The sequence below is a fragment of the Chelmon rostratus genome, chromosome 9, assembly GCF_017976325.1.
Source record: "Chelmon rostratus isolate fCheRos1 chromosome 9, fCheRos1.pri, whole genome shotgun sequence".
Taxonomy (NCBI): Eukaryota; Metazoa; Chordata; class Actinopteri; order Chaetodontiformes; family Chaetodontidae; genus Chelmon; species Chelmon rostratus.
In genome coordinates, this window is record NC_055666.1 from 28,702,826 (window position 1) to 28,729,298 (window position 26,473).

At 48.0% G+C, this 26,473-nt stretch overlaps 1 protein-coding gene across 4 annotated transcripts in view; it reads left to right on the plus strand.

Annotated features, from left to right (window-relative positions):
* LOC121611160 (transcription factor COE3-like) overlaps positions 1-10,004 on the plus strand; it is a 120,906-nt gene extending 110,902 nt beyond the window's left edge. For 2 of the 4 annotated variants that reach the window (XM_041943546.1, XM_041943547.1), the window contains exons 12-17: positions 1,819-1,884; positions 2,476-2,650; positions 5,860-5,862; positions 6,218-6,397; positions 8,976-9,065; positions 9,973-10,004. In XM_041943546.1, coding sequence (XP_041799480.1) covers positions 1,819-1,884; positions 2,476-2,650; positions 5,860-5,862; positions 6,218-6,397; positions 8,976-9,065; positions 9,973-10,004 — 546 coding nt within the window. Of the gene's footprint in view, positions 1-1,818; positions 1,885-2,475; positions 2,651-5,859; positions 5,863-6,217; positions 6,398-8,767; positions 8,811-8,882; positions 9,066-9,972 lie in introns of all 4 variants that reach the window. The other 2 variants (XM_041943545.1, XM_041943543.1) reach the window with 2 other exon arrangements.
* The last annotated feature ends 16,469 nt before the right edge of the window (positions 10,005-26,473 follow it).

The following is a 26,473-nucleotide window of genomic DNA, read 5'->3' on the forward strand; positions in this document are numbered from 1 at the left end:
TTGAGCAACAAACTTTGAGCAGCCGTGAAGTGACGGAGCAGCAGGTGATTCGCTCTGACAGCCAACACTTCCTGTGAGCTTTACAGCTGCTGTATCTCTAATGCTCAGTTCAAAGACTCCCGTAAGAAAGAGACTTCTGGGTCAGCTACACGTCAACAGTCAGAGGTGGAGAAGGTCTGTTACTGCTGTGAAATACTCCAGAACAAGTAAAAGTACCACAGAATCGTACAGCGGGTCTTTATTTGGTTTTGCTCCTTCAGGACAGGTGAGTGCAGGTGACGAGCTGCTCGTAAAGAGACAGCACACAGCTGGACGTCGTACAGAACGATGAAGACTGTCCCTTTAATCTCACACTGAGCTCATATATCAAAGAGTTGAATCCTCTGATGATGATGATGATGATGATGATGATGGTGCTTTGTGAACTAACCCTGCTCAAAGGACCCTGAGCTTTCAGCCACATTTCTTCTTCTTCTCTGTCGTTAATTATTTGACATTAAGTGGTGACTTGATGAAGATGAGAGAAGACTCAGACGTCACATGTTCTGACTCGCTCTCTCTCTCTGAGTGTGTGCGAGTGTCTCTCGCCCTCCTCGATGCTGTAATACCTCGGGGAGCTCCAGCAGAGGCCTCCACCTCCCCACTGCTGCTCCTCGGGGACTCCACACCTCCTCCTCCTCCTCCTCCCCCTCCTCTCTGTTGTCTCCTCCATCAGCTGATCATCCTCAGGTTTCTCTGTGTGAGATGTGTTTTCACCTGCAGCTGTGGTGTGAAAACACACCTCCGTTCACACTCCTGGGACTTTGTTTACCTTCTCTTCGTCTTCTCTTCCTTCAGGTCTGTTCCTTTCCTTCCTCTTTGTTCCTTTATTTCCTTCTTGCTTCTCTTTGTTTCCTTCTTTCCTTGTCATTCATCTCCTTTCCTTTACTTTCCCTCCTTCCTTCCCTCTTTTCTTTCTTTCCCTCCTCTCTGTTCTCATTCACTGTTTGTCCTGTAACATCCTCCTCCTCCTCTTCCTCCTCCTCCTCCTCTGACCCCCACATCCTCCTCCTGTGTGTGTGTGTGTGTATTTATCTATTTATTAGTCCTGTTATCATTATTAACAGCCATCGCCGTGGCGACCCGCTGCGCTGCAGGCGCTCAGATTGGACGCTTCCTCTCCTGTGGGCTGATGGGAAAACAGCCCCGGGCGAGAGAGAGAGAGAGAGAGAGAGAGAGTGTGTGTGTGTGTGTGTGTGTGTGTGTGTGTGTGTGTGTGTGTGTTTTAATGGCTTCCTGCTGACTTTCCCTCTCTTTACATTCATCCCTTCATCCCTCCACCTCTCCAGCTGATCTCCATCAGCGGTCATTGCGAAGGCGGCGGTGTGAATGGCGTCTGATGGATCCGCTCTCAGTTCCTCCTTCACACGGTGTGACAGTGACGTCGAGTCCTGTGGTTTTAGTCTGAATGACGGCCCGGCCGCCGTTTCCCGTCGGCCGCTCTGATTGGCTGCTTCCCCTCCGTGCAGGTGTTTGTTACCTGAGCGGCTCTGTTGCTGGTGTAGAGGTGTCGGGTTTCTCTCATGGTGGTGTCACAAAGAGAACAATGAGCTCATGATGTTTGTGTCTGAATGTTGGTTTCATGACGGTGACACAACTTCTGGTCACAAGACGCTCTGACTAACCCTGTCTCTGTCTGTCTGTCTCTCTGTCTGTCTCTCTGTCTGTCTGTCTGTCCCTCTGTCTGTCTGTCTGACTCTCTGTCCCTCTGTCTGTCTGTCTGTCTGTCTGTCCCTCTGTCCCTCTCTCTGTCTGTCTGTCCCTCTGTCTGTCTCTCAGGAGGTGCTGTTGAAGCGAGCAGCTGACCTGGTGGAGGCTCTCTATGGGATGCCACACAACAACCAGGTGAGTCAGCAGCTTCGCTCTGACCTTTGACCTCCACATTAAACAGACTCACTTCCTGTCATAGATCTGAAACCTCATCTCTGCTCTTCAACCGTCCCGGAGTAAAGAAAGAAGTCATCTTAAAAACTGACCTCAAACCAGTTTGAGATTCATCTTCCTTCCTGTGTGTGTGTGTGTGTGTGTGTGTGTGTGTGTGTGTGTGTGTGTGTGTGTGTGTGTGTGATGGCTGAATGAAGCCTGGTTGCTGAAACCTACCGCCTGGCTGTCACTCAAAGCAGCCCCACCCATAATTATGCAGAACTTCAAGCCTGAATATAATTTAAGCGAGTGAGTTATATAAAGATTCGCCCCCGCACAGTCGTCACGATGAGAAACCAAAACCAGCAGTTGTTCCAGGCTGTAAACACGTTAATTCTGCTGTGAAGTTGAGCATTTTAATGTGGGGGTCTATGGGGACTGACTCGCTTTCGGACACACACACACACACACGGACATGTTGGACTAGTTTCTCCACAGCTGAAGCGTCGAAGCGACAGCTGATATTTTTAAATGTCATCCATCACTAATAACCCTCTTCGTCCTCACCTGTAGGAGATCATCCTGAAGCGAGCGGCCGACCTCACCGAGGCGCTCTACAGCGTCCCCCGCAGTCACAACCAGCTGCCGTCTCTCACCGGCTCCGCCGCTCACTCGGGGATGATGGGCGTGAACTCCTTCAGCAGTCAGCTCGCCGTCAACATCTCCGAGGCCTCGCAGGCCGACCAGGGTGAGAGCTCGCCGCTACCCGTGATCTGCCGGGGGGGGGGGGCGGTCAGACACCAGGGGCCACAAACCAGGCAAACCCACTGAAACAGTTTCAGGTCGCACTGAACTTAGAGTCCAGTACAGTTCAGGAGAGTTCCCTGGAGTCTGAGGTCAGCAGAGACCTGCAGCATCCATGTGATCAGTGTTTTGTGGTTCAGACTGCATCCTGTTTGTCCTGGTCTCTCCTGGTTCTGGTGCTGGTCTCTGTTGGTTCAGGTATCTGAGAAGCAGAAAAACACCAAACAAACTGTCTCTGCAGTTTGAAAAGTGTCGATGTCAGCGTCCCAAAATTAAAGATGTTTGTCATGAAGTTCAGAGCACGCACACACACACGCACACACACACACACGCACACACACACACACGCACACACACACACACACACGCACACACACACACACACACACACACGCACGCACGCACACAGACGCACGCACACACACACACACACACACACACACAGTCACACACACAGAAACACACGCACACGCACACACACACACACACTCACACAGACACATACACAGAAACACACACACACAGACACACACACAGAAACACACGCGCACACACACACAGACACATACACAGAAACACACACACACACACACAGAATCACACACACACAGACAGACACACACACAGAAACACACACACGCACGCACTCACAGTCATCTCCTTACGGCAGCATTCTTTCTTGTTTTCTGCATCAGGCTTCTTTTGTCTTCCTGACTCTTCAGTTCTGCTCTATTTCCTCTTTGACTCTTTCCTCCTCGCTGTGTTTCTGTCTCTCGACGTTCCTGTAAAGACTCTGGTTCTAACCCTGGTTTTCTGACCATCAGTAAATCTCATGTTCAGACTCAAACCAACAACACGTTGGTCCGACTATCAGCACCGTCTGACTTCCTGTCTGTAGCTCGATGGTTCCTACTGAAGACGTAAACCTTTAAAAACACAATTATGTATTTTCATGTTTAGGAAAGTTGTTTCCTTTCCTCAAACAGCTGTTCAGTGTAGCTTCTCTCAGACTAACAGGAGGAAATAGAGCGTTTGTTGGGGCCGCTGTGTGCTCAGAGGAAGAAGCTCCGTCAGGCCGTGACACTCAGAACGTGTCAGGAGATGCATCGACTGCCGCTTTGAGTCTGAACATGCTGACGTGAAGAAAAATGGATAAAATATGAGGAGACGTGAAGCGTAAAGCTCCACGTTTCCTTTCGGCCGTCGGCTCTGCTTCTGTCACGGACGCTCAGGAGAACGTGCAGCAAACGGCTTGTGAACACGCATCGACAGGAAGCAGATAGAGCTGCTTTTACTCCCCGGACGCCCCCTCCGCCCCCGCCCCCACCCCTCCGTCGTCTGCTTTTCACATCGGCCGGCAGCGAACACCTTACAGGAATCTATGAGGTCATGGGAAACGAGGCCGCGGCGAGCTGGAAATTCATAACTCGGTAGTTTATGTGCGTCGGGCTCTCCGGTCGGAAACATTACACCGAGGATCTGACCGCCGTCCTCCCGCTGTTATGAAGTATGAACGGCTCTTTGTGCCCTTCGCAATTATCTGCCGTGATTAAAACATTAATAAAAACAGCGGCTCCTGAGCCCAGGCCTGATCAGACGGACGAGGCGAGTAATTTACTGCGCTAATTCAGAGCAGCTCGCCGTCAAGTCTTCTCCTCGAGCGCGGCGGTTTTCTTCCTCTGTAGTTTGTCTTTGTTCTTCTGCTTCACTTTGACAGCTGACGGGTGGCAGAACTGGACGCCGCGGTCGCCTCCGGACCGCCTGAACAATACGAGTCAATCTGTGCTCAGCTCCAGGTTTACTTACACGCTTTTTCTGGAGCTGGACCAGATTTCGAAGCCGTGTTCGGCGGGTGGAGCTTGTTCAGGTGGAGTCATGTGAAGAGGTTTGAGGCCTCAGTCACACAGAGGCGGTCACGTATGACGCTGACACCTGAACTAGTTCCTGCCGCCGAAGAAGGCGGAGGGATTTGATCAAAAGCTCCAGACAGAGCAGAGCTGTGTGTCCCAGAGGTCGAGAGTCCACCTCCACATTTTTAATTTAGTGTTTAGCTGCAGCAGCGTCACAGGGATGAAAGCTCTGACGTCCCGTCACATGTGGCCAGATGTTCTGCTAACAAGCGTCCGTTAGAAATGTTCGACAACAGCGACTGTTCTGCTTCATAAAAACAACGTTCTCTGATTTACAGTCCAAAAAATGTGGAGCGTCCGTTTCAGACAGAAGAGCCAACGAGAAGAAATCACAGGATTTATTGGTTCAGACTTGTGCATCTTGTAATTATGACTTTGTGCGTCATAGTTACGGCTTCTGCATCCCATAATTATGATTTCCGTATCTCGTAATTCGGGTCAATTTTATTTATAAAACCCAAAATCATGCTGGGCTGAAAATGAGAGAGAACAGACGTGACGTCGTCCCGTCAGATGAAACACAAACAACAACGAGACGGCGACACGTCTGGAGAAACAGCCAATCAGAATTCAGCAGATCAAGAGTTCGGCCCCCCCGATGGAGGTCTGGTAGTAATGAATCACAGAAGTCTCCGACTGTCACAGTTCGACACCCTCAGTCCATTCAGCTGTTTGTTTCAGTGAAAACATGTGACACCTGTCAGCGAGCCGATTGGCTCGTTAAAGTCCGGTTTCCAGTTAAAACCAGCTGGTGGTTGAGACGCAGCTCCGTCCACCGGTTCACCAGCAGCTCCTCCAATCCGCCTCGACATGTTTCCATCTGAACGGCGTGAGGTCGGAGGATGTGCTTCCCACGCCGCTGCGGTCGAGGACGGGCAGGGAGCGAGCACGCCAGAACAAACAGGGCAGAAAACCGGACCCGTTTCTTCTTTATTAAAGAACAATCGTGACATTTAGAGGAGCCCCTCCCTGAACTGTTCTCCTCCACATGTGTTTCCCATCGCCGGCGCTCCTCGCCCTCGTCCCGGGCAGCGCTCCATCGGCCGCTCCTGCTGGGAATTGCGTTGGCCCGAACCAGGAAGTGGGGGAAAGCGGACGAGGGCGGAGGGTTGAGGGGGGTCGAGCTGTAATCCGCTACTTGGCACACTGTTGGCTCTGCTCGGCCCGAGGTCGGTGGGAACTCGGGAGCCTCGCGGGGGGGTTAAAGGTCGGGCTGAGTGCTGCGGGGAACAGTGGTGTTCAGTGGGTCTGGATGAGGGTCGGTCCGCGGGAGGACGGGGGGGAGGTGGGGGCATTAAAGTAACGGCAGCGCAGCAGCCAGGTGAGAGATGAAGGGCGAGCGTGATGATGAGGTCACAGCGAGGAGGTTCATGGACTTCAGTAAACTCTCTACAATCTTTGTGTTTCACCTTCATCTGCTTTGGATCACGTCCGTTTTATTCGTATATTTCGTACGTGAAGCCGTCAGATTAAACGTTCGCCGCTCCGCCTCGAAACCTCGGCCTGGGCCTGGTCCTGGTTCAGGTCCGGCTGAACCCACCCGGCTCAGGGTGCCGCAGCTGTGTGAGCCTCTCTGACTCTGACGTGTTTCCTCCTCGCAGGTTACTCCCGCAACTCGAACAGCGTGTCCCCTCGCGGCTACGTGCCGAGTTCCACGCCACAGCAGTCCAACTACAACACCATCACGTCCACCATGAACGGATACGGGGCGGGGATGACCAACCTGGGCGTGCCCGGATCCCCCAGCTTCCTCAACGGCTCCACCAACTCTGCTTACGCCAGTGAGTCAATGATCACGGACACGCTTCACTTTTATCATCACAAAACCAAAACAGGCTAAATTATAATCCAGCTAACAGCTGGAAGTTAGCTTCAAACAGTTTCAGTGTTTGGAAATGTGAAACGTGTGTGTGTGAAGTGAAGCGATGAGGCTTCAGGTGAAAGAACAAACAGCTGTTTTTATTGTTGGGGCTTCTTTTCTGTGGTCATGACGTCAGTTCGCGGTCGCGGCGTCGTTTCCTGAAAGCAGCTGAAATGACGTTTAATTAAAACTGTTTAAAGTCGACTTTGATGTTTTTGATTTCAGCGTTTTTGACGGAATGAAAAAGAGAAGAAAGTTAATTTGGCTGAAAGCCGTCGAAGCTTCGTCAGCGATTGCAGAGAAACAAACGTGATCGTGAGTCAGTGCTGAGGTTTGATATCCTGCAGCAGGTACGCGTCAGCATCAGCGTGCGTCAGCCAATGAAAGAGCAGAAAGAGGAAATCTGTAGGATCAGTGTCGTGATTCTGTATACGAGCTTCTGTTCACTGCGCCTGACTCACCTGAATGAAATTCAAGATTAATGTGTGAAGAGAATGAAGCTTTAAACACAACCTGAAGTTCGCCAGAGTCGTCCTGGTCCTCGGACTCATGCGGGCGGCGAACGCCGCAGAGTAACGACGGCCAATGAGAGCGAAGCGTTTCCCGCTGCAGGAGACGAGTCGACGCTTCGGCGGTTTTCAGCGCCGCTCCTCTGAAACTTCACGCTCGGCTCTGATTAACTCGCCTGGAGTCGAGCTGCTGCTTGGAAGGCGCAGGTGTGTTTTGGAGACCGGTGAAGTCTAAAGTCGCCCGCGGGGATCGCTCCATTGTTTTGGCTTCTGTATCAAAGAGCTCAGCCGGTCTCAGCGAGACTCGTTTAGAAGGTATCGAGCTCAAACTGCGTCTCCGTGCCAGGTGATGTTGTCGTCCCTGGCGACCAAACAAAAGGTGGGCTCACATCTCGCCTGGCTGAGCTACAGTTTCCCTCCGCCGAGGGTCTGAGTGTGTGTGTGTGTGTGTGTGTGTGTGTGTGTGTGTGTGTGTCGACTGAACACCGCCACGCATTGTTCACCTCCTCCCTCCTCCGACTGTCCCCCTGTCCATCCTCCTCCTCCTCACCCGTCCCCTCCCCCTCCTCCTCCTCCACTAACCCCACTAACATCCTCACCGCATCCTTCATGCATTCATGCATTCACGCTTTGGGCCGAATCCATTAAAATGAGCTGGAACAGACAGAAACACACCAAGAAGCAGCCAAACAGAGGAAATGTGAGCGGGGGGGGGGGGGCAGCGGTCCAGGACACACTGATCGCTGCTGGCACGAAGCGATAAACTACATCTACATTCATGTTACAGTTCCATTTTCAAACGCTGTCCTCGCGTCACTGACAGACTCGCTGTGCTTCATGAAGTCTGCAGCTCTGAGAGGAAGACCAGTCACATGTCTGCCTGCTCAGGACGGGCACCTTAGCTTAGCTTAGCATAAAGACTGGAAGCAGAGGGAAACGGCTAGCCTGCCTCTGTCCAACACGTTTGAAGCTCAGTGTGAGGTCACGGTGATGTCGTGTGATGTCACTGTGATGTCACAGAGTTTAGTTGTTGACTTCAGAATCAGCTGCGCTCTGTTTGGCAGCTGTTCTGGAGCTTTCAGTCACATCACATGATCTTCATCAGCAGGGGAGGTTTACTCAGTTGTCATGGATACGTAGGTGTTAAAATTCAGAAATCATAAGAAGGTTTCCATGACAACTGGGCAACTCTGTCAATGAAGATCATGTGACATGATCGAAACGAACGTCAACATTTAATTTGATACATAAAATACGAGGAATCATTTTAGAGATGATTTATTATTTATGACCTGATGAGCATCTAAATCTCTCCTGTTTAACTCTAAATATTCAGTTATATGAACACCTCACCTGTAGTGGCTGCTTGCATGCTCTTCATCAGCAGGCGGAGTCTACCTGTCTGTTGTCATGGAAATGCAGATGTTCACATTTCCATCTTTTTTCTTATCTTGTCTAAAAAAACACACATTCTCTGCAAATGATATTTAAAAATCCTGTTTTTATACGATAAGTTTGGACAGAGGCAGGCTAGATGTTTCCCTCTGCTGCCAGTCTTCATGCTAAGCTAAGCTAACATCTCTTCCTGAACACACAGAATGGGACTGAACCACACACACACACACACACACACACCTGGGCAGTGTGTGTGGATGAAGCTGCTGCTGCTCTCAGCTTGGATCAGGTTGGTTTTTCAGAATAAAAGTCCTCTGAGTTATGGATCAACTTTGCCAGATGAGCATGTTTGTTCCTCCAGATCCTCTCGGCCCGATCTGAGGCAGGGACCCATCCCCTCCTCATCCTCCTCTTCATCCTCCTCCTGCATGATTCATCTCCCATCGATCACTCACCTCCTCTGTCCGCCTGCCTGCTCGTTACCGTCACCTCCTCCTGTAGGACTCCCCCGTCCTGCCTCACCTCCTCCTCCTCTCTCTTCCTCTGCTCCCATAGGCCCTTATTCATTCTCTCCTGTCCATATGGTTTCTGCAGTCAAACAGAAGAGCGCCTTCGCCCCTGTCGTGCGGCCACAGACCTCCCCGCCCCCCACCTGCACCACCACCAATGGCAGCAACCTCCAGGGTGAGCATCCCACCCCCACCCCCACCCCCCCCTCCTGCCTGTCAGCACCCCCGTCCTCTGCCGGACAGCCGGACAGACGTCCAGCGTCACTGTAATGATGACCATTCTTTGTTACGACCTGGTTTAAACACTCAAAGGTCAAAGTTGATCCATAACTTCTGGCACAGAAAATAAGAGATTTGATTGGTTCCTGAGAATTCAACCTGTTTCAAACTCAAACCGAAACTCAGGTGAGATTATTGATGATAGAGTGAAGCAACCTGCTGGAAGCAGACAAGAGGACAAATCTTTCCAAAGAGTGAAAATATCAAAGTTAACAAGAAGGAGATTTAAATTTGAGAGATGAAAAGTCGTCATTTCAACGTGTTTCTGAAAATGTTCGTAAAAGTTTTCATGATTCTAAAGCAGCGAATCAGCGAGTTAACCTTCAGGATTCAGGAAGCGATCAGTCGCTGCTCAGTTAGTTCGTCGTCATTGTTTCTATTAGATCAACCAGTTCAATCATTAATATCAGGTTTCCATGACGACACTGAACTTCGTTTCTAGAAAACTCCTGAAGTTCATTTTTATTGTAAACTGACAGTTTAAGAAAACTCAATAATAAAAATAATAAAGTAACTTCATGTTAACGAGCCAGTTAACGAGCCCGTTAACAGACGGCGGGAAACGATGGAGGAGCCGAACGTGATGCGTTCAAGTGACTGATGGCAGAATCTGTCCACCTGCCTCAGGAGACTGAGGCACTTCCTGTTTGTTTGACTCTGGACAGACTGATGAGGTCCAGGTCCAGGTCCAGGTCCAGGGTCAGGTTCAGGTTCAGGTCCAAGTTCAGCAGACATCATCCTGCTTGTTGTAAAGAAAACGTCTCAAATCCAACTGAACGTGTTTGTCTCTGATCGTCTCTCAGCCATGGCCGGTCTCATCGTCCCGCCCATGTGAGGAGGAAGAGGAGGAGGAGGAGGAGGAGGAGGATCCTCAGCCAGGTACTGTCAGACCCCCCCGATCCCCCTGCGCAGATGGCCCTGCCCGCCTGAAACGACACGACAGCAGAAAAATCCTTCCCATCATCCCCCGGGCCGACCGACCCCGACGACCCAGAATCCATCGCCACGCCAGAAGAAAGAGTTCGACTCTCCATCGATTCATTTCCCGCCAGTCTTCGTGTTGGCTGAGAGACTTCACCAAGCTGACGCCGAAGCCGCCGCAGACGTCGGCGTCAAACGTCTGCGGCGGCTCCATGCGGAGGCGGCGCCCCCTCGGCGGGGGTCAGAGGTCAGCGCTGAAGACTGAACTGTGGGTGGGAGGGCAGGTGTCTGCAGTACTTCATGTTGTGTGAGTTATGAAACTCGAGACCGAACAGGTCTCAGATCAGTTTGAACCACTGTGAGACAGGAAGGGGGCGTGTCCACCGGGAGCTTCTGGTCACCGCGACGACGTCACCGAGAAAAGCTTCGACCTCATCGGCTAACGAGCCAGCAAGGTTTGATCAGGTTTAGATTTGACGTCTTCCACATTTTATCACAGATCTTCATATCAAACAAACTCTGATCCCAGGTCTCCATTAGCTCCGTTTACTTCCATCCAACGTGACATTAATGAGAAGAGTCTTAAACGTGCCGTTTAATCTGAAACCATGAAGTCAACATCATTTTTAGTCAAAGTGTTAATGCAGCGCAGACTTTTAAAATCAGTCTTTTCTTAAATGGAGTTCTGCATGAGCCTGTAGGCGCCAAATAAGGCCCGACCTAACTGAACCTGACTCATAAGACGACCAGAAGAAACCAGAGACAGACCTCTAATTTCATCCATGTACTAAAAAGAATTGTTAATTACTGACAAAACAGAACAATCCTGAACCACAACCTGAAGCCGCATCATGAAACAGCGACGTAGCTTCGACAACAAATCAGCTTCGTTCAATTCATGTACACGAGGAACCGTTTAATTTTCACACATGAAAACATGTTAAACTCCAAAATCTGTAAAGATTTAAAGAAAAAGATTCACAAGGATCAATGACTGGTCACTGTGATCAATGATCACTGTGAGAGTCAAGAGTCTGATGATTAATGTTCACATACAGAAATGAGTGGATGTCAACGGAGACGCTGTGATCATGTTTATCAACGATATTAACAGAATTTAGTTTTGGGTTAAACAACGACACGCAGCTTTCGTCTCTTCAGTCTTAAACTGGACCAGGAGCTCCCGCTGGACTCTGAGCCTGCATCGGTCCGAGTCCAGAAACCAGGAAAAATCAACCTTTCTTCAAATCCGGACGAACCGTCAGACGGTTTCCGGATTTGACGGGTTTTCAATCAGAAATGTTCGAGGCCGGAGCCCCGATGAATACCACGTGTTTCCTTTCTGTATCATAGCTTTTAACGATGTTTGTGTCTCATATTGTACGAAGGAGGAAAACGTGATGATGTTCTGAAGGAAGACGGAACAAACCGCGGAGATGTTGAGCAGATGTTTCTCTCGCATCCAGGTTTCTTTTTTTTTTTTACGTTGGATTTTCTGTTGGACTTTTGTTTTGGACGTCTCTCATTTGGAAAACTCGGTTCAGTAGTTCTGTTCCGCAGGTGTGTCGAGTGGTAGATTTTAACCAGAAAAGCTTGCAGCAGTTTTAATCACATTTAGGTACCAGATTTTCTCGTTATTCTTCTGATTGTGCTTATTTTCTATGTATTTATAAAGTATGTTTTGGGAAGTTCCTTTTGTGATTTAGGCCTGAATGATAGTCTCAAATATATATGTAAACACATTTGATGTCTTAATACCTTTTAGATATTGTAAAAAGAGTGAACAAGTGAGAGGAATTAACCCTTTTGTAAAAACAAAAACCCGTCATGACGTGTTCACCCTGTTTTTGAAAGCAGGACGTAAAAAAAACGCTTTCATCACTTTTGTATAAAAACGCTTTTCCGATACGATATTTAACTTTTTGTAAACGGCATCATTTGTGTTTCCCCTGGTTCTTCTCGTCCTTCGTGTGTTATTGTGAAATGTATAATCATGGTTATTTCTTAATGCACTATTTTCGTTGGGGCACTTAAGAGCAATGCATCTTAGCAAAAAAGAAAAAAGACAAAAGTCGAAAAAAAGATGAAAGCTAGAACGATATGCACCGACATGTTTTCTCCGCCGCTCCGACGGCAGAAATCCTCGTCATGTGAAAGTTTTATATTTCAGAAGCTTATAACGTCTTAATATTCCTCCACTCTTCTTTTGGACCGAGCGTATCTCTCGGTTTCGGTGTTTAGAAGACGATATTTTGAACATTTTAATATTAGACCCGGTTCTAGTCTTTGTGTTTGTTGGTGAGAACGACTGTACGATTTAAAAACAGGAAGCGGATTTTCAAACCGAGCTTTGGGCCACCGATCTCAAGGAAACGTCCGTCGATGTTGGTGTTGTCGTTGATGGTGCTGTTCTCGTCGTCGCACGCGATCCGGATCTTTTACTTATGCAACCGTGTTCCTGTTCCGTGACGCGAGCTCGCCTTCCACGCCGCCGTGGAAAAGTCTGGAAAACTAGAAGAACTAAAAGTCGTGTTGATGCCTTACGATCGACCAAGTCTTTGTTTTATCAACACAGCGGCGATCGGCGTCGACGCTTCTGTCGATTTAACGAGCTTTTCTCCAGTCAAACTGGGAGAACTGGTTTTGTTTGTCCCTCAGCCCCCCCCCCCCCCAAAAAAATACAAAAACATCAGGTTTGAATCGGCAGCAATGATGTCGAGCTGAAAGTCCACGCTAGCGGTTAGCCTTTCAGTTAGCAACACCTGTTACAGTTAAAAGATTTACCTGTAACACGATTTGCACCTTCCAACATGACACTGTTTGCACCCCCCCACCCCCCCGTGTGTTCTAAGAGCTCCAGGAACAGTAAATGTCTCCGTTATGAGATTAAAAAAGTCTATCTAAGTCTATCGATCTCCACAAAGGAAGCTTCTGCAGCAGTCCGGGAGTTTACTGCATCGTCAGCGTCGCGTCATTATAATTCTCATAATCACGAACAATTCTAATCAATCATTTTGTGATTCCAGGACCTGTAAATCCAATCAAAATGATCTCATACGACGTCACAAACTGTCTCATGATTAAAAGATTCTGAGGAAACTTCATTTTCCTTCACAGTTTGCATTAAAGCACTTCTGTTTGAGAACGACGTCCCTTTAACTCCTGACACATTAAATCAGTCTGTAAAATCAAAGGCGAGGGGATCTGGAATCTGGAGTTCGGACGGATTCGACTTTCGACTTTATGCAAATCCAGCAGGACCGACAGCATCGCCGGACGCCGGCGCGTCGGTTCGCGGCGAACGGCCCGGTGTCTTTACGCAAAGCCATTTTTCAGCGACACTAATGAAAGCGGCCCGCGGAGCGAACGGCCGCAGCTCGTTTCAGCCGGCGTGAACTCCTCGTTTCAGCCGGCGTGAACTCCTCGGCCGTCACGTCTCGACAGCTCGCCGCTTTCTTCGGTCACAGTTGTAGAAAGTTTGCTTCTCACCGTCCTGGTTTTAAAAACTGCAGAGTACTTTTTTCGATGTTTTACTTCAATGTGAAAGAGGGCAGAGGTTCTGCGTCTTTGTGAAATATGAAATATATCATCAAAGTATATCAAAGCACAATGTTTAATTAATGTCTTTAGAATACGAACGGGGGCGACCCCCCGGCTTCTTTCTTTCCCGTCTCTGGCCATGCTGTAAATAGATGCATGTTTTTTTGGTTTGTTTTTTCCTGTGATCCAGTGCTTTTTGTACAGAAACAGTCTAATAAAGATTACATTTGGCTTGAAGTCCCCGCCTGATGTTTGCTGCTGTCCTCAAACGTCTCAAGATGTGGTGAAAATGACTTGAAGCACCGAAAGGACGTGAAGCGTCTTTGAAGTGGAGGAGATGCTGAAAGAAGCTCGACTAACATATGAAAGTAACTGAAGTGAGACGAAGCCACTGAAATGTCAGTTTGTGTTAGAAACAGTGAAATCAGCTGACAGCTCCGCCTTCGCCACACGAAACATACGAAACGTCTGTTGATGCAGCATCACCTCTAATGTCACATGACCTCCTCTCACCTCAGTTATCTTTATTTCTGGAGATATTTTCTCATTTCTGACCTGAACTCGTCATATTTCTGTCTGCTGATTGAAGGACTTGAAGCTCTTTTCAGTGAATGAAACTCGTCCTCAGACAGGCAGCCTTACATTGACCAGATCAGCATGGCGTCATCAGGCACCAAGGCCACGCCCCCTTTTGGCAGAAATAATGGTGCTTTAAAAAGCGTTAACGTGAGAAACTGCTGTGACGCCAAAACAACCATATTGGTTGGTTGGAGAGCTAGCTGAGCTAGCTGTGGGAGGCTGATGGAGTTCAGGCAGGAAATGTGAACATCAAGCGCTCGGCTGTTAACAGCCGACGCGTCGCCAAACGTCACCCGGTGACTCACATACATATAAAAGTCCATCCATCAGCGTCCATCAGGTTCGTTAGACGTCTATAAAACAAACACTTCTGTAGGAAGAATCGAACAAACGGAACAAACGGCACCGACAGCCGCAGAATCTGCTGTTTCCTGTCCGAGCGCCCGTATGTGGCGCTCTGGGGTGTTGATTCTGATGATGATGAAAACAACAGCTGACCTCCTCACGAGTTTGATGAAGACTCAAAAGACTCGTAAAGCTAACAGAGAAGTTCAGTCAGAGGAGAACCAGGATGTAGCTCAGCTGGGACGCAGTGGGCTGAAACATGCCTGCTTTTCAGAATAAAAGTCGAATTAAAGAAAGAAGAATCTCTGCGGTAATTAGAGCCATCTCATAAATGTAGTGACGCAAACATCTCCAAACTGGAAACAGACCAGTAAAGGACTGGAGGACGTGGACTCTGAGAATGTTTTATGTTTCATCTTAAGTTTCTTAAACTACCAAACTTTTCCAGCATCGTTGATCCAGCGGGAAAATTCTCCAAACGACCTCCGAAGACTGCAGTTAATGATGAAACTGTTGGCGGAGGATCGCGAAGACGGCGCTCTGATTGACGTTTGGATTCGAGCTGATGCGAATCAATCGCCGCAGCTCTGAGCCAAAGCAGCGATCCTTCAGTCAGAGCGAGAGCTCTGCAGAAGGTAAAAACATCAGCCGGGATCAGGAGAGAAATACGTCTGAGGACGCCGTCAAGGTTTGTATGGACGAGACGACTCCGGAGGCTTCAGACGGAGGTTTGTGTTGACAGTCAGGAATCCTGTAAATCCACAATCCTGAACCTTCAGAGACACGAGTTTAGAGCTGGACTCAAACTTTGTTGTTTGTGTGCTCAATATTTTCAATTAATTATTATTCCTTCATGTGCGTCCAGGAAGAGCTGCAGAGTTTTTACCAGCTGATGACGTCTGCAGAGAGACAGTCCAGAGAGACTGAGGAAGTCCAACATGCTCGTCTTTTTAGCAGAAACACGAGTTTACACCAACGTACAGAAGGTGTTTTATGGATTATACATGGATGAAATGAAAATGAATAAAATATCTGTGTGTTTAATCTGTGTTTCCTGTTTCCTTTAACACTCTGCTGAATTAGCTGTTAGCAGCTCTGTTAGCACTTAGCAGTGTGACAGACAACGATCACTGATCACTGCAAGTCCGAGGAGACGATTCTCAGGTCTTAAGAGTCTTCTTCTCTGGTTTCTAAGAGGAATTCTCGAGGTTTGTTCTGATTGGACATCAGAGATAACGATCTCCTGAGGAAATGATGTCACACAGAGTGAGACCATCACGTTTAGAAGAAGTGAGGTTTTTGACACAAAGTAACTTCCTGCTGCATCTTTGTCTTCTCTTCGACTCTCGCTCAGGTGGGCGTCGACGTCAGGTGACGGCTGAGGGAGGTGGAGGTTGTTAAGAGCAGTTTGTCGTGTTGATCAAAGAAGTGTTGATTTAAGAGCTGTTACTTGTGAAAGAGTAAAACCTAAAATCCACGTGGGCGAGGCAGAGGTCTGGATCCAGGACTGAGGAGTCTGCACATCGAACTTCAAAAGAACATGTTTCTGCATAAGAATGTGTTTAAGTTCAAATGTTGAGCCACGTATACCTGATACGAGACCAACCCATGACCATCAAAGAACAGCTCAGACCATCAGCAGACCAGGACAAATAAAAACCAGGACCTTCAGTAAGTTTGTAGTTTCTCTCTCAGTCCCGTCCGTTCGTTCACGCTGAGAGAAAAAGAAAATTCCTGTCAGAGTGATAAGTGCTTTTTAAAGTCTAAAGGTCAGCGGTGGTCTTTATCAGGCCTGTAGTCCTGAGCAGGAAGTCTGGTTTTCATCGTTGAGGACCAGAACAGCCCGGTATCAGAGTCTGCGGCAGAGAGGTGGGGGTGGGACGGGGGTGTTTGGCAGCGTTCGACCTGCCGAGGCTCCGCTCCAAGCACAATTAACTTTCGCTCCACCGTCAGCATCAAGCTTGATGAGCTGCGAAGTCAGTTTCTTGAATACACAGCGCTCGTTAGCGGAAACCGACGCCCGAGGCTAACGAAGCAAACACCTGAAGAAAACCCCCGACCCTCCCTGAGTCTGCACGTCCTCGGCCAAACTCCACGCTGCAGCTGCCAGACCGAGCCCAACAGGAAGAAGAGACGAACAGGAAGAAGAGACGAACAGGAAGAAGAGACGAACAGGAAGCACACTCATACTCAGAGACAGTAGAAGAAGAAGAGTTGCATCGCTGACGGACACTGTTGACAGTGTGGAAACATTTTGATGACACGGTCTCTCAGAAATGCTCCATCAGGACTTCTGGACAGATTTAAAGGGAAATGGTTACGATGGAAAGAGAGGCTGCTGATTGGATGATCACACACAATTATAACTAAACGTGTTACATTTTTTACCAAAGAATAAAAACTAAACCACTGCGTGACAGACGGACAAACAGCCAAATAAACTAATGACTGTTTCAACCTAAAGTCTTAGTCAGCGACCTTCTGAATCACACACTGTTGCTCCTGATTGGTCAAACAGTTACATCTACCAGCCAATAACATCTCTTGTTCAACGAGCATCTTACCAGGGTCTCACTCTCACTCACTGACTGTGAGATTCACACAGTCGACACTTTTCACACCGTGTCTCGTGTCCAGAGAACTGATGACGGACAGACAGACAAGACAAAAAGACATAAATTGTTCCCACGCCGCCTCCTCCTGTCGCCATGCACACACGGACAGGTGTGAGGGAGTTGCTATGGTTGCAAGGATGCTACTGAAATCTGTATAACATCATTTTACATTGTGCAGAGTTGCCAACACGCCATCATGCCCGGCAAATAAAAGGAAGCGTCACCCCATGAAGAACAGAATGAAATATGAGAAACATCAGGCTGTTCCAGAGGCTAGGCTAGGTTAGCTCGATGTTCAGTACTCCATCAGTTTATTTACATGAATGCTACGTTTAAGTTTGTTAAACATTTCCATTTAATGCGGTGACATCACGAGCTTGTGGAGATTAGCTTATAGCTAAATGATGCTGTTAGCTAACGTTACAGCTGATCTGCGGAGGACGCCGTCAGTGTTTACGTCTCACTCTGTGAAGATGGCGAAACGTCTCGTCCGCGAGACGAAGCTTCTTTTTGCACGGTGATACGGCTGGCGGGTGTAGTTCGGCACAAAGAAAATAGTTCCTACATGAAACTGCTCACAGCGCGTCAGTGGATGATCATCAGTCACCAGAGGTGTGATCTCACACCAGAACAACGCAGGTAGCGCTACAGGTAAGAAAATAGTCCTGAACACCGTGAACTGCGTGTTTTACAGCTACGAGCTAAAACGGACCAACTGGATCCTTCAAAAGACGCCGTGCAGGTGTGACCTGAGCGACCTCGCCCCCAGAGTTCACCTGCTGAACAAACATCCTGCAGCTCTGCTTCGTCATTGGTCCGCTTCACGTGACGGAGGAAACAGAGAACATGGAAGGAAATGACTTCCTCTCAGACTCAGTGAGAAGAAGCTGCTGGATCTGTTGACCTCGGCTGCTGAGAGCTACGAGGGGGGGGGGGGGGGCAGAAAGAAAGAGAGTTTTTTACAGCTCAGATGTTTTGACTGCACGAATAGTTGAAATATTTTTCAATCGGCCGGAGGAGGAGGAGGAGGAGGAGGAGGAGGAGGAGGTGCAGAGTGAGTGCAGGTGTGTTTGCTTTGGGCGAAGAACGGAATTAAGTGACATTATGTCACTGCTGCTCGCCATACATCTGCGCTCTTAAACGTTAAAGAATTAGACCATTTCCTGTGCGCTGATGATGTCATGGTGATACCGCTGCAGGCCCAGTTTCAGGGTTTTATGTGTGTGTGTGTGTGTGTGATTATAAAGCAGCGCTCAGGACTGACGGGGGGACTGTAAGTCATCTCGCACAGGAAAAGCCTCGGGCTCGGCCTTCGCGATGACACCAGAGCCCTCGCCAACTGGGCTCGGAGCTGGAGGAGGTATGTAAATCACTCGTCCAAAGCTTCGCGCTCGCCAGCCGTGTTTCCTGGGAAGGACGGGGTTCTGGACGAGGACTGGAAATCTGATGTGGGCCCATCGAAACCATGTGTTGCTCAACCTCCTCTCAGTGCGGGGAGAATATTTCAGAGAGGGGTCAGCAGTTTCCTCGTTACTGGGAGGGACGCCTGAACACATCCCTGCACAGTTCGGACCTGGTTCAGGTGCAGTCAGGCGGCGGCTCAGTAGTTTAGTCTGTGATGAAGCTCCGGATGGGTTCCTCAGCAGGAGCAGGTTTATGGACGCTGCTTCTGACCTGCTGAACGGTGACTGCTGTTACTCTGGGGATGAATCAGGTGTGCTGTTCCGACAGGTGTTCAGCCTCAGTCATCAGGCTCCAGCAGAAGCTGCCAATCAAAACCCGTTTCATAGGTGAGGTCAGAGTCCAAACCGACACGTGAACAGGGATCCTTCACGGCTCGGAGCAGCGAACGTGGATCAATCCTCCGTTTGTTTGATAAAAACTACGACATGCGGCTGAATCTGATCGACGTATTAATGAGGTGTTTTTAAAGATTTACAGGAACCAATGAACTCAGAGCTGAGAGCCGCAGACAGGAAGTCCGACAGAATTCAAAGACGGACCGACATGTTGTTGCTTTGAGTCTGAACACGAGATTTATTGACCAGCAGACTCGTGTTTTTTCAGCATGCAAACGATTTGTCATCAGTTTTTAAAGCTTTCTGAGTGAGTGAGGTCGAGCGGAGCCACGTGACACACCTGAGGCGTGAAGAGCCTCTGCATGTTGATTCTCACCTGTGCACAAACACACAATCTAAATGTGTGGAGACCTTAAACTCAGCACACGCCTACGATCGGCCCGTCGCCATGTTGGCGCTGCAACCCCCTGAAGCATGAATCCCCCTCATCTGCCTTCATGCATTTAGTAACAGGCCACACACACACACACACACACACACACACACACACACACACACAGGTAGGAAACAGGCTAATAAACTGGGAGTGCAGACGTTTTCTCCTCCCATTAAACCTTTAACAGTTCCCATTAACAGTGTTCAGTGAGTGCAGGAACATAGAAAACGCCTTTTGTTTTCATTTCCTCCTCCTCCTCCTCCTCCTCCTCAGAGCTCGGCGAGATGTTTTCGGGGATAGACTCTGTGCACGACACCTCCCGGAGAGGACGAACAGGCGAAGTACACTTTACACCTGCTTCCCTTCTTCATCTGTCTTCATTTTTGTGGGGGAGGCAGGATGTTTGGCTTGGCCGCGGCCGCCCCATGACTTAATCCCTGGGTGCTATTGTTCAATTCCTCCAACAAAAAAATAATGAAAACCAAATGCGGCCGAGGGACCCCGCTTCAGGTTTCGGGGCCTGCGCTTTAACAACGCTGCGTTTCCAGCACGTCGAGGCCAAATAACTCACTTATGTTTCCCTTGTAATATTACGCCAAACATGAGATCTTTACTTTGTCAAATCTGGTGAGTATCAAACCAACTGTATCAATAGGAAAACAGTTTTAATAAGCATTCCCAGGCGGGGGCCGAGGAACACCTCTCACCTGGAAGCTATTAGAGCCGACAGGAAATGGAGGCAGAGATCGAGTGCTTCCCAATAATGTGTGTCCCCCCGGAGAGAGGAAATATGTAGATTCATCATAAAACATATCTGAGAGCTTGGACTGTAACGCGGGAGAGAAAATCAGCGAAGACAGCTGGGCACCCCCGGCCCTCCAAGATAATATCTCACAAACATCTGCGGCTGCGGCGAGCAGAGAGCGTTTCATCGCTCATGTCGTAGCATCTCTCCCGACAGTCAAACTGTAAACACCTTCTCCAGATGGAGCCGCCGCTCGTACGGAAGACCGAGGACGCCAAGAGGACAAAACACGTCACTAAAAACCTCTTTTCAAAATCTTCAATGAATCCGTCAAACTTTGAGTTACTGAAACTGAAACGACGAGACATCCAGTGAGAAAGTAAAAATGATGATAATATTTGACTCATGTTTTTATTTTCTTAGTTTATTTAATTAATTTATTATTTTATAGTTTTGACTGAGTCAGCATTTTGAGAAGTCACAATGATGAGACATGAACGCAACACAACGTACATGTTAGTCAAAATTAGGACAAAATCAGGACAAAATCATCATAAATAATAAATATATAATAATAATCATGAATCAAAGTGAAAATGTTTGTGTTGGTGTGTATGTGTTGTGTGTGTACTGTATAATCGTACATGTTGACGTGTGCATGTGGTCAGAATATGTTGTCGAGCTGCATTATGTGCGTTTAAAGGATGCAGTGGAATGAAATGAATTAACTTTTATTTGTTATATAAATAATACGTATTATCATAATTCTGATTGGTTAGTTTTGCTTCTCTTCATTTGGACCCTGTTCTGTTCGGTTCTGGCAGCGTCGGAGCTCCGTACATTCAGTCAGAGTTTATTCTGCGTCCTTCACGTTACGTCCACGAAAGGCCGCTGACGGCCGGCGAGGCGAAGCTTCCTCGCCTCCATTGAAATTCCTGAAGCGGAGCGGTCGTCAGCGGGACGGTCTCTGAGGCGGAATCAGTGTTAATAAATCAATCCCCGGCCTGGGCGAGCTCCCCATCGCTCCCTCAGCTGCTTGCTAAACAAATGGATTCAGCATGTTTAATGAGGGTGGGGGGAGGAGGAGGTAACTAATACCTTTAATGATCTCAGCAGACCGGCGCTCGCTGGCACCCGCCCAGAGCGAGCGGACGGGGAGACGTTTTGGACCGCGGCGGTCGCGGACGGAGACGCAGCGGCAGCCTGGCTGATTTACGGCCGAGCGCCGCAGATACGGAAAAGGCCGTGAGGTAGGAGGCGGTGAAACGGGCCGCACGCTGGAATCACAGGCCCGACGGCGGCGCGCCGAAACCTCGTGTACGAAATGTTAAACGGCGTCCGGACAATGAGTCAGAGGCAGGACGCCGCCGCTCAACTCACACTTTAACAACCGGCTGAGGCCCGTTTGAGAAACAGGTTTAACAAAGACCTGAACCCTGACTGACTGACCCCGAACAGCTGATCAGAGTCAGTTCAATCAGCTGTGACGGTCAGTCACCATGGCAACAGGTGAACAGAGAGCAGAGCCGGTTAGCAGGTTAAAAACTGGATGCAGCCGTTCTTCAGGTCAGCTGACAGGAACTAAAATCTCAACTGCTTCGGTCATCATCATCATCATCATCATCTTCCTCACAAATATCCACGTGATGTCCGACACGACGAGTCGGTCTGCTCGGAGTCTGGAGCTCCGTCAGGATGGATCCAAACAGTTTGAGGTGACTGAACGTCACAGATACACAAACACTGCAGGTGAACACCAGGAAAAACTCACCTGTCCAGGAAGACTGCAGAAGCAAAACAGGAAGTAAAGGCAGCAGAAGTGCAATAAACACACTTCCAGGAAAGAGGCCAAAAATAAAAGTTTAAAGTAAAAGTTTCGACTTTGTGTTAAAACAGAACATTTGTTTGACGGGAAAGTCTCCAGATCCTTCAGAAAAAATACAAACTTCACTCCAGGAGAAATAAAAGTCAGCAAAACTTCAGGAAAGCTTCAAACTGAAGCGTTGAACTGTGCCCTTCAAAATAAAAGTCTCAGTTTTAAGATGAATTAAAGAAGAAAATAAAGATGTTTTTTAAACGTTTCAGCTGCTGGAAATGAACAAATGATTGTGGTTGATTACAACTTTAAAACGCCGTTAATCAGTATTCAACCCTGAAAACTGTTTATATCTGTCAGATTAATCATTTAAACTCTGTCTTTACACACGACCGTCAGTGAAACAACCAAACACAGAAGTGTCGAGCAAACAGCCTCAGATCAACATCTGACCTGAAGTCTGATCCACTTCTACACGCTTACTGCACACATGCACCACCTGAGCGTGTTGTTGTTTCCACGGCGACCTCAGAACGCACGCAGGATGTGTGCAGGACGACGGCCGGCGGGACGAAGCGTCTCGCTGCTCCAGGATCAGTGTGTGTGTTTGCTCTTCCTGTTTAGATGAACTTGGTCTCGGATCGCGCTTTAAATGATGATGATCGAGAACGGATCGTTTGTCCCACGGGAGTCCGCCGAGCTTCCTAAGACGTCTCCGGAGGACGGACGAGTGCGTGCAGCCGCTTCGAGCAACATCACAGAGGGCACAAATGGATTCTGGGGGCAACTGGCTCGCGTCCATTATCCACTCAAAGACGGCCTCGCTCGCCGTAAGTGGCCGATTAGATAACACGACCGCCAGGCTCATGTAAAACACTCATCGTTGTGCGATTTCTGGCTTTCCATCACGGACAGCAGGCGATGTCCTTCAACGCCAAGGACCGTTTACTGCAGCAGCAGCAGCTTCCAGGGGGAGCGGCGAGGTCAGAGCGCGCCGGGCCGCGCGCTACGTTCGGACGTACATCAGCTTTAATGCGGCACTTCGCGTCACCGGGGAGTCCCAGCGCTGTTTGGAAATGCAGCAGCCAGTTGCGTCGCAGGAAGCTGCACATGTTTAACCTGCGCCTCCTCCGCCTGCAGCTGCTCCGCCGCGATTGGAGGAGGAGGAGTCCACGAAGACTCGCCTTCAGTTTACAGCCGATTCGAGGAGCTTGTGCAGGTCCGTCTGGAACGAGCCTCGTTCGAGTTTCCGCCGCCATTTTTGTACTTTCCTCTTGGATGTCTGCTGCTTCCCGTCCGGCAGGTGATCGCTACCTTTTTGTAAAGTCTCAGCCTCACCTGCGTGATGCTATTGGCTGGCGGCTGCTCGCCCACTGCCCAAAGGTTGACACCCACGAAGGACCGCAGCCGAATCCGAGATGAACAGCAGTGACTGATCTGTGGGTCTGTCGCTGCTGTTTACAGACCTTTGTTAGCTCAACTTGCTTTAACGTTTTTAAAGATAATTAGAGGTTTATATTACAATACAGTGATTAAACACAGTCGTGGTTCTGAATGTTCAGGATTTGGTTGGTGGTAAAAGTCTGTGTGAGGTGTTTAAAGGATAACTTTGTTTTTTACAACCTGGACCTTATTTGTAGCATTAAATATATTCCCCTCTGAGCAGGCGGTCGGCTAGTTTAGCTGTAGTTTGGCACAGTTGTGGTTCGTTATTGCGTATTCGTAGCCGACCGCCGCAGAGTCAGCCGTGTTGTGGCCGGCTGCTCGCAGCGCCCGGCGTTCGGTAATGACATCATCCACGTCAGAGGTAGTTGCCTAGAGACGCCGGATGTTGATAACATGCCACCACGGGCTCAGAGGGGAATAGCACCAGCATATCAGAACTAAATATTGGAATATGAACGAGTTTCTGCAGATTATGTGTTATATAGAGGCTGCGCATGGATGCCCCGAGTACTCGCATTATACGGATATACGCGCCGCTCCTCTGGGGCTAATTTCTTCAAAATGACTCCAAATGCCACCAAAGTTGTCTGGGGGAGTAAATGGTCGTATTTAATGCTACAAATAAGGTCCAGGTTGTAAAAAACCAAAGTTATCCTTTAAAAGCTCGTCTGTGTCGGATGTTGACTTTTAAATGTGTCACATGTCGCCTCGTTATTAAAAGAGTCGTCATTTCTAATCTAGTATTTCCTGTGAATATTATCATCTCTTTGTTCTTTGTTGGCGTCTCTGGGACAGGACACGTGTTAGAGATGTAAGGCTACAGGTGAACCTGGACTGCGTGGACGTGATATTTTTCCTCCACATCAGCTCGAAGCCGAAGCCGAAGCTGAGTTTCCAAACGTTACCTCATGATGAGAAGAAAGCGCCGCTTTGATTTAAGAGCATCAGACGAGCTGAAGTTGCATCACAGACTTATTAAGGCCGAGGATGTACAGCTGCATAGATTTACACCACATCAGACCACTTTTACAAGACAGTTGATGAGATTCAAGCATCCTCCTTCACACGCCGGCGTATAAATATTTACCTGCAGTGCGTCTGATTCCATCTGTCCGGCGCCGGCGCTGCCCTCATATATTTCCCGCCGGGACCCGTGAAGACGTAGCAGAGATCCGGGCTGACCGAGACTCTTATTAAAACAATGAAGCTCATAATTATCCTGGAATTCCAAAGCAGTGCTATAGTCGTAATGAGGCCACACAGGAGCCGGCTTATAAAGAATGAATGTAATAAATAAGCCATTAGATGGGCAGTAAAAAGAGGAGGATATAAAAAAAGACAACAACGCTGAAATGAGTTCAGACAGGTCTTGTTGTCTCTTGATGAGCACTTGGAGAAGTTTCTATTTTCGACCTTTAACGTGTTTGTTTGCGAGACGAGTATTAAAAACGAGCTCTGATAGACCCTGAAAACCTGCAGCCTGCTGATCGTCATCGTTTCCAGCTGAATCAGAGGAAGAGACGAGACGAGAAACGTTTTCTCTGATAAACAATCGAAGATACGCGTCAAAGAGGTCGGGAGGCGTCTCCTGTCCGTCACCCAGCGTCCACACACACACTCAGTGTGTTTGTTAAAGTCCAGCTGAGCTCACGCCGACTCGTCCCGCCTGCCGTCCAACCCGATGTCGACCAGTTCGTCAAATGTGTTCTTTATTTTTAAAAGATCTGAAATGTCCCTTCTTAATATCCTGACAGCGGTGTCCTGGTGTAAGCCATTACCACTGACCACAGATCAGTGGAAAGAGCGACTTGTCAAAGTGAACATGATGGAAACAATAACAGCAAAGCTCAACCTTCAAGATTCAAGATTCAAGAGTCTTTATTGTCATTGCACATGTCAATGAAATTTTCGTTGCAACCCCCATGTTAGATGGTAAGAAAGATAAGACTAGAAAGAGTGAATAAAATTAAGATAACTACAATAAAATAAAATAAACCAACATGCAATAAAAAAAATATTCGTGAAGCAATTAAAAATATAACAGAATGAAAATATACTTAGGCAATAAAATATACTAAACAATAAACAATAAAATATGGAAGTGAAATGTGCAAACAGAATAAAATATACAAGCAGAATAAAATATAAATATACACAGTGAAATGTACCGACAGAATAAAATATGCCAATGAAACTGAAATGTGCTGATATACTAAAATGTATATAATTATAGTATATGTGTGTACATAAAGGTCAAGTACACAGAAGGTGCAGGTGGAGGTAGAGGTGTAACCTTGTTCAAGAAGAGGAGGAACCTGCTGATTACTGACTTCAGACGAACGCTGTGAGACATTTAGGGACTCAGTGACATTAAAGCACCTACAGACGTGGACTCCTGGAGATAAAGGAGTGTGCCGTTATGTCTATTTACCCTCTCAATTAGTTTGTCACCATCCTTTTCTTATTTAATTTTATATTCGTACAAGATTAATTTAATTTATTTACATTTCTGGATCTCTGTCTGTCCCAGGAGTCGAGGAAACACCTCGCTGGTTTCTTTTCTATCTCTCAAAGATATGGAACAAAGAATCTGGAGCTTTTTTATTTTAAAAGATTCTGTAAATGTATTTTAATTTGTAAAAGCTGGAAACATCAATAAACTCATTTATTCAAAAAAAAAAAAGATCTGAAACGTTCCTCTTCCTCTTCCTGTGTTTGATTGACAGCTGGACAGACTCACAGTGGCTTCATGTCCCTGTTTCTAGTTTATTCATCACACTTCTCTTCATGTATATCTACGTGTTCTATATATAGTTATTGTATTTCATACTTCACCACATGCAGATGTCGTATCTGTTTTATTCAGGACGAGCTGGCACTTCCTGTTTTGGATGAATTCAGTGAACTTGGACAGAGACGGAGACCTGGTCTCCCCTCAGTGAGGAAGCAGCGGTCCATCCCACAAACACGTCTTTTAATTAGACGAATGAACGGCGTGCAGATGTTTTGCGGTGGCCATGCTAACGTTAGCAGGCTAGCTCGTGTTAAACAGAGTTAGCGGA